This window comes from Mercenaria mercenaria, chromosome 15 (genome assembly GCF_021730395.1).
Source record: "Mercenaria mercenaria strain notata chromosome 15, MADL_Memer_1, whole genome shotgun sequence".
In the NCBI taxonomy this organism is placed as follows: domain Eukaryota; kingdom Metazoa; phylum Mollusca; class Bivalvia; order Venerida; family Veneridae; genus Mercenaria; species Mercenaria mercenaria.
In genome coordinates this window covers 23,519,705-23,533,932 of record NC_069375.1, presented here as the reverse complement: position 1 = coordinate 23,533,932, position 14,228 = coordinate 23,519,705, and the positions used below count along the sequence as shown (strand labels likewise).

Here is a 14,228-nt window from a genome sequence, read left to right as displayed (position 1 = left end):
TTGTAAGAAACATTAAAACTATTCAGAAAAGTGATGGGTGTGTTAAATATGCAACGGGATATTCTTCAACATCTTGCGGCAATCTTGGATTTCTGAGTTTCGCAAGAGAAATCTTTTTTTTTAATTTATTTCCAAATATACATTACTTACAATTTTATATTAATAGTACAAATATGATGTTGTAACCAGGCATTTCACTAGACTAGGACTTATTCAATCCCCTATTAGAGATTTTCAGCTTACTTCGACGCGTACTGTGGACCACGGACTGCGGATTTACTCTAGGGGTTTTCTCAAACTGTATATAAGGAACTTATGCATAACTGAACAGTGGCACATTTAGCATCCGGTTCTAATGCCGTACTACTGTTTCCATTTAAAATATCAGAGAAAAGAGAAAAGTTATAAGATTTATTAAAAATTAGTTTTATTGTATATGAATTACCGATATATTTTGTCTTACAAGCATTCTTAACAGCGTGGGCGCATTTTTTTTAACCGTTTTACCTTTCATTTCGCTTTTTGATTAATGTATCTATTCAAATCTTTCGACTACCGTATTTATGAACAAGAACCTAGAGCTTTACGTCAAAAGGGTAACAACTGCTTGTTACAGTAGGTAAAAGTAACAGAAAAACAAACCAGCAGCTATTAACAATATCAAAATTTTATTCATGAAAGTAACAATTTAAATACCTTTAAAATTGTCAAATAGCCGTAAAATTTAATCTTATAAGTACAAATAGTCCAAATCATGCACAGGTCAAAATCAGTATAAATTCCACAATATTTCACAGCAGCTCAAAACCAGATTTAGTATATCCAAAGAATACAAATCCTCCTTTCAAAGATAACTTTTTTAATCAACAATTTTAATGTAAATCCTCCAAACGTTAAATATCCAAAATGGTACTATTTTGTTATTAAGAAATACAGGAAATGTTTCAATAATACTATAACTTTAGGTTCTGTCCTGTTGTCAGACAGCACCCTATTTAATGTATCATGGAAGATTCCAGAACTTTCATGTAACACAAAGAATAAAAAAAAATCTGGAAAGAACAATCAAAACGTTAAAATAATTGTTACACCCTGTTTGTGGTAGAATATTCTGGAATACAATTGAATATAAAAACTTGTTTACATGATGCCTCAAACTAGGTCTCAATAAACAATGACTCACTAATAAAGTAAAACTTATTATTCATAACAAGAGTACGGTGCCCCTAAAGTGACATGTTACACACTTTTTTCCAATTAGGTAATGTGAGACTTTTTTTTATTTCGTTTAAACGAAATGATTTCGTTTAAACGAAATGATTTTGTTTAAACGAATTAAGTTATTTCGTTTAAACGAAATGATTTCGTTTAAACGAAATAGTTATTTCGTTTAAACGAAATGATTTCGTTTAAACGAAATGATTTCGTTTAAACGAAATAAGTTATTTCGTTTAAACGAAATAAGTTATTTCGTTTAAACGAAATGATTTCGTTTAAACGAAATAAGTTATTTTGTTTAAACGAAATGATTATTTCGTTTAAACGAAATGATTTCGTTTAAACGAAATAAAAAAAGTCTCACATTACCTAATTGGAAAAAATGTGTGTAACATGTCACTTTAGGGGCACCGTACAAGAGGATTTGTATCGCAAACTTATTCTCTTTTGTTTGAAGTCCTGCAATTTATTTATATGCTTGCTGTCAATTTCGTGAGGTTCTAGCTAGTATTCGCTAGCAGTGGAAACGGCTGTTGATTCAACGATCAACATACCCTATAATCCAGGATTTGAACCAATGACCTCCTAGTGAAGAGACAGATACGCAGGCCTCTCCTATGCGTAGGGGATCACAAAAACATATGTTACAAATTATTACTTAATTGAATATTTGGTATCAAAAATGTATATAGTGTATATGGAAACATAGAGTTTCTTATTATTTCACTCGCGGCGCTGAAATATTATTGTACGACGCACACTTTTGAATATGCACGATACGATGCATGACAGTTTAATGCACCGCAGTAAAATAGTCAGTCGTGGTATTATGTATTCTTAACTATTCCAAACCCTACAAACTCAATTTTATACGGTACTGAATTAATTCAGCTTTCACGGTCACCTTGATAACACATGATGGCTACATTATAAATGTTTAAACCAATATAGACCTTTCAAGAGGTTTCATGAGTTTAAGTCTTTGTTCAAGTTCCCCGAAGCCATGTATCAACACATACCATATTTGCATGTGTTCGAAAAGATACTTGGATATGATCGGAATTCTGACCTTGGACGTTTCCCAAGCCCTATGTTCACAAAACATTTTTTCGGTCTCAGCTGGGTTTTAGATTTAAATTTTGATAGCTAGTTTTAATGGTACTTAAGTATTAAATTTCAGTTAAGACTGACAATCTATACTGAATAGTCACTTGAAAATAGTCATGAATTTAGAATTTAAAACTTAAATTTCAATATGCAATTTTGCTATCAATGACAAAGTTTCATTTTCAAACTCAGCTGAGACTAAATATGCATAGTCATCAAGTTCGAACCTGTCTCGATCAGATTTTCAAAATCTAATATCAGATTATGAAAATACGAAGTGGCTATTCCTTTTTTCATTTTCAAACATGCCGATACATAACTAATTCAGGATGTTTTTGCTAAATTATGGTAATGTATGTCTCGTCTCGACGGGGATGAAAGATGCATCTATGAGAACTTCCTGTGTGTTTAGACAAAGTGTTGAACTAGATCATTCAAGTTATTTCATTAAAACTTCTATTTTATGAAACATTCTAGGAAGATCAAAATAAATGAGAAACAACGATTTTTTCCGTACAGAATTCTACGAGAACACAGTATTTATACTATGCAACACAAATTAAACGGGCGTTCATTTTATTCAGAGTGTTTAATTATATTTTTCATAATAATATGTTCTACTGCGGGTTTTTTTTTCATATCTTATTGCTAGGAAACCAAGTCTAGGAATCGTATGGACGGACATAAATTTAAACCAAACTGGTTTTAAAGGAATCGCGGTTTTGTTCAAATCCATGTTTCAAGTTGTATTTTTAATGCGTGAAGTATTATGATCGTAGTATAGTGGGTTCGCAACTTCACATATCGTGTCGTTCTAGTCGCGCGGAAGATAGGTAACGCCAGAAATGTCTCAGTATCAAAACAAAATGTTAAAGCATACAGATCTTTGAAGAACGTGCTAAAAGCATGAAAATGCGACAGAGTATTTAGCTGCATCTAGAGTTACCCTATATGTAGACATTTATGGAGCCGAAGCGTTAAGTTATGTCATGAACTGAAACTAATAAAATAGACACGCGACTATTCTAATTTATTTTAGGCCGATTGTGAAACAGGTTCTACAAATTACAATATTATCACTCTCGACACCATATTCTTGATAGAATCCATCGCCACGAGGGTATGAGAGAAGATGCCGGTGTCCCTTTTCATGCTAAGCGTCTAGCAAGGGAACTACTGGTACCATTTTTTACGTCTTTGGTATGACACGGCCGGGGATCGAACCCAAGACCTTCCGGTTACGTGTGTTAAATGTAGCCTGTTCACTTTCCATATATTTTGAAACGTATGTATTGTATAAACAGATAATTATATGTATATCACAATACACTAATTTCTACAATAAAGGCCTCTGTTGTGGGACCAGCCAATGATATGAAAATTTAGAAATAGGCCATCGTTACGAAATCGGCCATCGTTATGGAAATCGGCCTCTGTTGTGGGACCAGCCAATGATATGAAACTTTCACACATATAGGTAAAAGAAACATATTATACCAAAGGAATGTTGTTGTTTTCTTGCGAACCTTTAAGATTCTTGTAAAGCCTTTTGAAACCACGCATCGGGTGAATTTTTGTTTCAGTTTTTACGTCACATAGGCCTTGGTTTATCATAAAGATTATATCTATCTGTTTGTAATACGTAGAAGAAACTTTCAAAACAAGTTATTCTCTTTGGAACAACACATTTTGTCCTATATCAAATGTTTTACGACTGTTCATGTTCTATTTCGTAGAAGATGTCAAGCTTCTTTTTCAATAGTATTTTGTCATTACCTTTATGATTATTGTATGTCTAACATATTTGTCCAGGTACTTCGGGAGTTGGAAGTGTTACAAACCATTTACATTAAAAAAATGCAAAAATGCAAAATAAAAGTAAAAGTAGATCTGTCAAAATGACAAAAAAATGCAATGTTTTAAAAATATTAGAATTAAGTATTGTTCATTTCCAGGATGTTATGAATATTACGGGTTTGTCAAGTATAATATCCAAAATGAAAATTTACCCTAGGGGTGGTCTCCTTAAATATTTTGAGAAAACCCCTACTCTAAGTACGCAGTCAGCTGTCCGCAGTTTGCGTTATAGTAAGTTGAAAATCTCTATATCCATTCTGTTATTTCGTAAACTTATGATAGAACGTTTTAGAAAAAGTAGGTGTAGGAAAAGGTGAATTACTGTAAAGATATTGACACGTAAATGAAATCTCAAGTGGACATTTTTAATGAACATTATTTGAATATTAGTGACTTCTAACCTTATATAAAGCCATGATTAACTACAGCAGAATACAGCAACATTCCTCTCTACAGCAGAGGCAAGTTTCCTTTCTATTGTCCAATATCTCTTCGTTCTCATTGTTGATACTATTTTTAAATTCTTTTACTCGGTTATACTCATCAGTGTAATTGTCAATTACACGGTTTGCTCGTGAACGCTGTGACTTGCGATTCTGTCCCGGATTAATATCTTTTGAATATTGACATCCTTGCATTCCGTAATGCGATTTGTCTCCCGGTTCAAAGTGCACAGATTTCTGGTCAACGACACGGTTTGCTCTTGGACGATATTGTTTTCTGCAAATTCTTTGAGTTCCGTGTTCTTGCATCTCTCGTGTACAGTCATGACTTTCCATTGGACTCTGATATCCGGAAGTGTAGTCTTTCTGTTTGCATTGAGTTTGTCGAATGCTATCATCTTTTCTGCCTTTGTTTTCTCTATCAAATTCAACAGATAGTGAGGTTGAGTCTGCCGTCTCACAATCTTTTTCTTTTTCTAGTCTGTACACATCCAGTCCGCTTGCTTGCCTTCCCGGAACTTCATCAGTTAGAGTATTTGAACAGGAGTCTGATGATGAAAGGTATTGTTGTGTGGAGCTGTAAGAGCGTTTTCGCTTGAATAGTTTTGCCCTTTCTGTTTGTCTGGTATTTAAAATGGGTTTATTAGTGTTATTATCGTATATATGTAGATTTCCGTAAGGATTAGGTACCAGATAGTCGGTTTCCTCGGTGCAATTGATATCGTCAGATTCCGTATCGCTTGGATGATTTGTCATTTCTTTTCGATCTCTTTTGCTTCCTTTCTTTGCAATATTTAAAATATAATCAAAGTATAAATACTGTTTGTCAGTACGCTGTGACCGTGTCTAGCGGTATGAAGCATGTTAATAGAATCAGGGGTATGTTAATTGGACATTTGTTTCTTGCATACGTCTTGGCAAGCTTGAATGCAACGTTCGAAAAGTGATTATTGGGATTTGTACACTTATTTTCTTATACCATTTGGAAAAAGCGCATTTAAATTATCTGACTATCGGTAACGTTACTTGATGCATAATTGTTTACTGTTGCAACTCTTCCTTTGCATTTCTATACTAAATCAGTTGAAAAAGTTGTGTCTTCTGTATTCTGTTTGAGAACAACAGCTATGGCGTAAAATTCAGGTGTACTAAAGGCGAGAGATTTTAACAACTCCTCTGGACATTATTGTTGTATTGATCGGTATCGAAAATGCCTGGAGAATCAATTACTTCAAAGGTCCTGTCAAATCTTGTGCAGATCTGTAATATAGATAAGTTCTGGCATTGAATGCAACCATGCAGAAGAATAGTAGAATCAGTATGATCAAGTATGTTTATAACGTAATTTGCAACAGCCCTCAAGACAAAATGATCAGGGAATATAACAGTACTGATAACAGAATTTATAGGAAGATCCTTTAGAAGCATAGAACGCAACCAAGTGAAATAGTAGGAGTCTCGGTTTGAATCAGTTTGTTCATGAGAGGTCACAGCAATGAAGTCAGAAGGGAAAACGACATTACACATCTCAGTGCAACATATAAAGTTCTAGTAAACGTATGTACGGACATATTTTAATATGTTTTGCAAAACATTTTACGCTATTAAATTGCAGATTTTGTCTACTACATACTTAGCCAAAATGGAATTAAATGAATATTTTGATTTTGATGGTTTATCTCGACTTGCTACAGACGCAGTATTAGCTGTTGAACGGAAATATACAAATGTAGTTTTATACATGTGCGAACTCGGAGGCAAGAACTAAAGCAATGAAAACAAGTACGCCAATGTAAAGTAAATATTATGTTTGTTTTTCAGTGATTACCTTGAAATATTACAAATAGATGAACAACACGCTTACCAGAAATGATTAATAAAATGTGTCGTTTGTTTTGTTTGTTTTGTTGGGTTTAACATCGCACCGACACAATTGTAAGTCATATGGCGATTACCAGCTTTGATGGTGGGGGAAGACCCCAGGTACCCCTCCATGCATTATCCCATCACGGGCGGGCACCTGAGTAGAACCACCGACCTTACGTAACTCAGCTGGATGGCTTCCTCACATGAAGAATTCAACACTCTGGTTGAGGCTCTAACCAACATCGGTGAGGAGCAAGTGTTTTGAAGTCAGCGACCTTAACCACTCGGCGACGGAGGCCTCCAAAAATGTGTCCTAGATCCATTGGAAGCATAGAACACAACCAAGCAAAATAATAGTAGATTGGGTTTGACTGAGTCTGTTTTTGAGTGGTAAAGAAATGTGCAAGACCCTCACGCCCCCAGCACCGGCTTAGGCAGAATTCTTTTATAGCGGTATTAGATGGACTCCGTGATCCCGAACATCATGGACATTACAACAGCTTAAATTTAAATGGTTTGAATTTAAATATTCATTCTCACTGACAATAAAGGATTTAAGGTATTGCATCGAAAGTAATCAAGGTTTCCCTCTAGTTACGTAGAGAAAAATAATTATTGATTATTTCTTTTAAATATCAAATGTACATTAAATACAGTAAATGAAAATAAAATGAATATAATATAATATTACCTGAACTTTTGTTCAGATAATTTTGCATTCAGTTTGGAAAATGCTACATTAAGATATGTTCTAACAGTGCAGTGGCAGAGTATCCGGATAGTTATTGAACATGCCTCCTGAGATATTATGAAAATATATGTCCAAGTTACATGTAGTTGTACGTTTGATACGAACTAATCAGGTAAGAGAGCTTTTGCCGTTCTAAGTAATTCAAGAGCAATAACTCAAGAGTAAGTAAGAGTATCTGGCTGTTTATAAACAGTATGACCAAGTTTGGTGATCACTGGACAAGAACAGGTCAAATTAGAGAGTTGAAACTGTCAATGTTTACAGTTTTGGGTTATTCAATGACTATCACTCCAGAAAGCCTCTGATCGTACAGCTGTTTAAAAAACTTGTCTGATATTTTACCCATAAACATTATGATCAAGTCTGGTAAAAGTTGGACACGAACTGCTCAAGTAGGAGAGCGGATGCGTATCATTTTTGCAAAACCAATGAGATATTTTTGCATTTCACACTCGTAAAATTGATCTGATATATGCGAAAGATAAAACAGTGGTACCTAAGCTAAATATTACACGTACTGCCGCTTTTATTCATCAGACGTGTGTAAGAATGAAGGTCAACCGATTATTGCTCTAAAATGTCCATGCATGACAACAGGAAGAAATATCAGTAACAGCAACAGTATCATCAAAGTATCAAAATATCTAATATATTTAATATTAAAAAGAAACGATTTCTTTTATAAAATTAATCTGAATCGACATTTACAAACAAATAGTCCATAAGACAATGGATGAGAAATATCTTATTTCTAAAACTCTGTATTTTACATTGTCATACTATATCAGTAAAGAAAACACGAGTTTGTGAATAGTGCTCGCTTAAATTCGTAAAAACGTCGTTAAAAACAAAATGATTTCAAAGATTTTCATACAAGAGAAAAATATTGTTTGATATGTTTTTGTTGGGTTTAACTTCACACCACCACAGTTATAGGTCCTACTACGACTTTCGAACTTTTCATGGTGGAGAAAGACCCAAACAAAAAGGACATATTTGATAAAAGACCTGACCATACTTGTCTTTTCTGATGTTTTCATGAAAATACACTTATAGACCTAGCAGATCTTGTCCTAATATTTAAGAAATAATAAATCTGTTCCTATATTTTATCAGTTAATAAAATATGGGCAGGAGTTTTAATGCGTAATAATTAAATCACGAGTGCGTAGCACGAGTGATTTAATTATTCGCATCCAAACGACTGCCCATGTTTTATTAATTGATAAAATTATTGGAACATATTTATTATTTCGATTCTAACAACGCAAATAATTCGCATTTTACAGTAACTACATTTTCAGCGTAATACGTCATTCGGGTCATATGCTGTTACAATTTACCCCCTATGGTTAGAAAGTGTTGCATAGCCAATGGAACGTATAGATATTTGTTTCTTTTTTATCAGAATTTTGAGAAGTATTTATAAAATAGTAATCTAACAGCTCGCAAACTAATTATGAACAGAATCATCAAAATAGGCGAGTTGACCCTGTGTTACGAATGACGAGCCTAACTTTTATATGACGTCACATCATTATGACGTCATACTTTATGTCATACATTTATGACGTCACCGCTGAATCATAATTAAGCTAATTGAATTTGCTCGTAGAGCTCAGAACGTGTTTTACGGACCGACACATAAGTCAGTATGACTTTTTATTATATTTATGTTATTGAAATGCTGTTTTCAACCGTTTGGCCTTGAAATAATTCGTATGTAATGGAACTGAAGTAGAATCTCTTATGTTACAATCATAGGGGGGTGAAATGTAACAGCCAGCCATATTTTATCGTAGATTCATGTATAGGCGATTTCGCTATATGTTTATATAGCAGTTGCTGCGGATCGTGTTAGAATTCTATATAGAATCTAGTCGACGAAGCAAATTTATATTCAAATCTTATTTGTAGTTTTACTGTTCATATTTTGTGATACGTCCTATTAAAAATGCCCAAACTCATACATATTTTTATGAAAATAATGTCTGGTCTTGATTATTTTCACTGACTCACTGACTCAGGGTAGAGTATTTCCATACCTCATGTTTTTATTTCGATGTAAATGAAATATGGAACCAAGATTTGTAGTCCTGTTTGGCGCTATATAACCTATACTGTGTTGGTGCGCCGTAAAACCCAAATAAATAAATAAATAACAGGATAGAGAAGAAGTGAGTTTTGCATGTTGTGTGGAGGCAGAATCAATGGTAACTCCCAAAAAAAAGTCACACATTTGTGTACATTCTCCAAGAACAAAATGCACCACTTTTCACTAATGAATTTCTAAATTTCTTTGGGAAGACCCCTAAACCCGCGACTCTACTTGTACTTCAATTATAGTGTCGATATTCCAACCTTATTTGCTTAGAGTTTTTGCTAAAGATGGTTTAAAATGCATATATTATCTTGTATATTATCAAACTTCCTAGAGGAAGACCCGAATCCCCCATTTTACTTGTATTCTAATTTTGCAAGCGTGTAGTGTAAACATATTAGGTTAGAGACCACCAATTGTTTTCCCATAGACTTACATTGTAACATTATGGCGTGTACGGCCTTCCATACATCGAAACATGTATATCTAATTTCACGTTTTTCAAGAACTATCTTAGTTCTACCAAAATATCGGACGAAAAACATATGAATAGTGATACTTTATTTAAGTAATTTTCGTGTGAATGAGATGACCCCCTGTTTACATCATTGACATGGCGGGAGAAATTCGTTTGATAAATCTTTTTTTCAATACACATAAAATGTAGCAATTTTTCTCAGAATGTATAATAAAATACTGTAAATGCAGTGAAAAAATATCAATTTTGAAAAAATAATCACTTCCTGGGTTTGTTTACATAACTGACCAATCAGAACGCACAGATGTTACCTTATTCCCAGGTATAAACTTACCTCATTCCCAGTAAGTTCCCTGTACTTTTTTGAATTGGTGGTCTCTGACCTATAGATGAATGTTTCGTATCACATTTTCCAATTTTACAGTGAAATTGTGAAACATCATCCAATACCAAATGTCTTACAAAGTTTCATCAAGAAATGTTCAGTTTTAAGAAAGATATGGACAGTTTACTGAGGTCACCCCCTGTCGATTTATATGCCCAGACTCAGTCCATGTCGTCGTCAGATTGCAATTTTTCGTGAAAATCTCAGTTGTCTGCTTTTGATTCGACTTGGAAGCTGAAATACGATTCATTCCGTAAAAAAATAGAAATAAGGTCTAATAATTTTGATCATTTATCTAACATTACAGAGATAAAACTGATCCTTTTTGTCCAAAAAGCTCAGATAAAAATGGGCACACCTGTTCAAAAAAAGAGGCCAAATTTAAAAAAAAATCAAATTTCACGCTTATTTTTGCACGAAAACGTCTTTCTACATCATTTACAACAGATTCGTGGCCATTTACATTACCTGTGATGACTTCCGACGAAAGTCATGTTTTAGCTCTATTATAGGTTAGAGACCACCAATTGTTTTCCCATAGACTTACATTGTAACATTATGGCGTGTACGGCCTTCCATACATCGAAACATGTATATCTAATTTCACGTTTTTCAAGAACTATCTTAGTTCTACCAAAATATCGGACGAAAAACATATGAATAGTGATACTTTATTTAAGTAATTTTCGTGTGAATGAGATGACCCCCTGTTTACATCATTGACATGGCGGGAGAAATTCGTTTGATAAATCTTTTTTTCAATACACATAAAATGTAGCAATTTTTCTCAGAATGTATAATAAAATACTGTAAATGCAGTGAAAAAATATCAATTTTGAAAAAATAATCACTTCCTGGGTTTGTTTACATAACTGACCAATCAGAACGCACAGATGTTACCTTATTCCCAGGTATAAACTTACCTCATTCCCAGTAAGTTCCCTGTACTTTTTTGAATTGGTGGTCTCTGACCATTAACCTGTTTTTGTTCAGATTTTTGTCTGAAATGGCTTAAAATAAACCTTTCTGTATTGTATAAAATAAAAGTTTCCAACCCGGGCCTAGAGGGCGTAGACGGTAGCATGCATTTCCACTGCCGTCCGTGATCAGGCTCAATCAAACTGAGCCTGCAACATCAGAGGCGGATAGAGGATTTGGTGTTGGGGGTGGGGGCGCAAAATATTTTTAGTAGAGTAACTAGGGGTTCCGGGGGCATGTCCATTTAAAACAATGGAACCATCTTGTGCATTCTGGGCGTTCTGAGGTACTTTATATGGTATTGAAAAACGACAGGTTTTGTGACAAAATCAACCAAAATAACATGCTAATTATAGTCCATATTTTATGTCTTGTCAGACTTATTCTTGCGTAAGTATCTCGGAATGGAATTTCTTAGCCCGATTTCTGAGGATTTTTATGGAGCGGGGTTACGAAGGGCTATTAACATAGTTAAATGGTAAAAAGCGTTATAGGAGCTCATGGAAACTTTGTCAGATTTTGTGCGAGAGTAGCAACCCAGAAAAAATGTATATTTTATATTTTTCACCCAAAACAAATAAGAAATTACGTATGCGAGCGTAGCGAGCTAGAAAAATTGCATATTTTATATTTTTTATCCAGAACAATCCATTACCTATGCGAGTGCATCGAGCGAGAAAAACATGCATTTTTTTCACCCAGAACAAGAGATAAATTACGTGTGCGAGCGTAGCCAGCGAGAATAAAAATGCATATTTTTTAAAACTTTTTTCACCCAGAACAAAAGACAAATTACCTGGGTGCGCCCCCACCCCTGGAACCGCCCTTGATATGTTTTTCATTTTTGTCGTGTTTTACGACCTGTAATGCTTCTACTTTTTCTATTTTAACACTAATCTTGCTGTGCCATTTGAAGCGTGATAAAATGCTGGTAGCCGATACCCGATATTGTCTTAAAGATCTGCTCCAGTCCTGCCTTTTAACCTTAAATTGTCACTGAAAAAGCATGAAAATCCTGACTATGAACAGTGACGACTGTCAAAATAGAATCTATCTTATATAAAATTCTATATAAAATACCTGTGGTTTTGCGTGCTCAAGTGTGACGCGCGGCCGTTAACTGTTACCTATTGTAATCATGGGTTGCATACAATCAATAGAATTTGAATAGCCGCGGAGCAGGGCTTTAATCTAAACTGAAACTGAAACTGAATAATTTGATTAAACGCCTATATACAGTGACACATTCAATGGCGTTGTACATAATAATGATAACAGTAATAAAAACGGCAATATTAATAATAACAATCATACGGCCTAATAAGAACGTCTTCATGTAAAAAAAAATTCTCAGTTTGAAAACAATCAATGCATAATAACAGTTTAGAGACGATTCGACTTCTGCTTCAGTCATGGATTCTGGGTTGTTGTTAAATATTCGTTGTTATAACAAAATTATAATATGACAGTTTTTTTATCTTATATAGTGATACAAAAATTCACAAGTCTTCTGCTATCATTAACGTAATTTCAACCTTAATAAAGTAATAAACATATCTGCGATAGGTGTGGTATATAATTACATTAATCTTTAGTCTTACCTGTGTCCGCGTTCGAATTCGATGGCATTCAATAATTTTATTCCTGATTACTACACACATTTGTTCTATGATCTGATCCTGCAGAAATTCCAGTCACGTGAATTATATATCATATGACTTAGATTTCAAACGGAAATAATGTATTTATTTTTAAATCTCGATCGAATAACGACCATTGACTGAGTTGCCGATAAAATACGGTTTAAGTATACCGCTTTAAAACATATTTAACTTCTGTCTATTAAACGGGTAGCCAATGCGGGTTTTTGTTTTTAAGATTATATTGCAATTTGCCCCTTGTTTTGCAATGTTCAAACTGCCATGAAAAAGGATGCTACCCAGATATTTCGATTTAACGTCTTCGTGAGCATAAGCAAGATTGTTGTACATTGTATTATGTTCATATAGTTTGTTGGTGATGCATTTAATAAATATCATGATGGTGGCACTATATAGTAAAATTTTAATTGAAATAGAAAAAGTGAAAAACCTCCGTTGCATTCTCTATTTGGTTGAGCCTATTCATGGACGGTAAGTGCATACTACCGTCAACGCACTATAGCCCCGGGGCGTGCAGAATTCAACATGCTACAAGTACAATCATAGACTTTAGAGACATCCACATATGTTGTCATACAGCAGTGTACATCGTTAATGATACACATAATGAAATCGTTAATGATACACAGCTTGCAATTCCATGAAAACTGGCGTATGGTCCCAAGCTACTTAAGTACCTGAAAACAGTGGGCAAAACTAAACAAACTGTGATTTAGAGAGTGGATCTGACGCTGTGGATCTTGCATATCGCAGAAACTGCCAACAGCATGCACCATATCCAAAGCAGGGGCATAGTTACCTGCAAGTAAAATACACAGCTGCGTATATATGGTCCTAATTTTGTAAAAATGTTTCCAGACTGCACTACACACGTTCTAGAAACCCTAAAACTTCCAAGGGAGCACCCCTAAAGAAGACAAATTCACGAAATCCTTGCTATGCCCTTCCAAAGGGTAATCAAACAATATCCAGTTCTATTAAAGCGGAAATATTATATCCACCCAAGCCGAAATGTTCAAGCTGAAAATTTAAACACGGTTCATTTACATTGATCACATTCGTATTTCGTCCCTTGAAAGAAATGAGTTTAGTTTAATTGTCTCATTTGATACTTTTCCGTCCCGCAGAATTAAAATATTCAAGTTTTTCTGACTCCACAACATAGATAATAAATGATGGTAATCTCTTTTGAAGTCTTTACAATGACAATATTTAATTTTTCCAATTTGTGAAAATTAAAATGCACTCTTCAATATTCCTAAAATTCTTTTCAAAAAATATTTTTTAACGAAACTTTTGTCTTGATTTGACAAACAAATAAGGGGAAGTAAAATCTTAAATCAATCTCTGATGATATGTTATTAGAATACTTGTGACTGTTTA

General features: G+C 34.2%; 1 protein-coding gene across 1 annotated transcript; it reads right to left on the bottom strand.

Annotated features, from left to right (window-relative positions):
• Positions 1 to 1,599: 1,599 nt before the first annotated feature.
• On the bottom strand, positions 1,600 to 12,946 carry LOC123560352 (uncharacterized). Its single transcript, XM_045352557.2, has 2 exons — positions 12,786 to 12,946; positions 1,600 to 5,885 (listed from the first exon to the last, which is right to left on the bottom strand). Exon 2 carries the CDS (start codon positions 5,379 to 5,381, stop codon positions 4,605 to 4,607), a length of 777 nt encoding a protein of 258 aa, XP_045208492.2. The 5' UTR covers positions 5,382 to 5,885; positions 12,786 to 12,946; the 3' UTR covers positions 1,600 to 4,604.
• Positions 12,947 to 14,228: the final 1,282 nt, after the last annotated feature.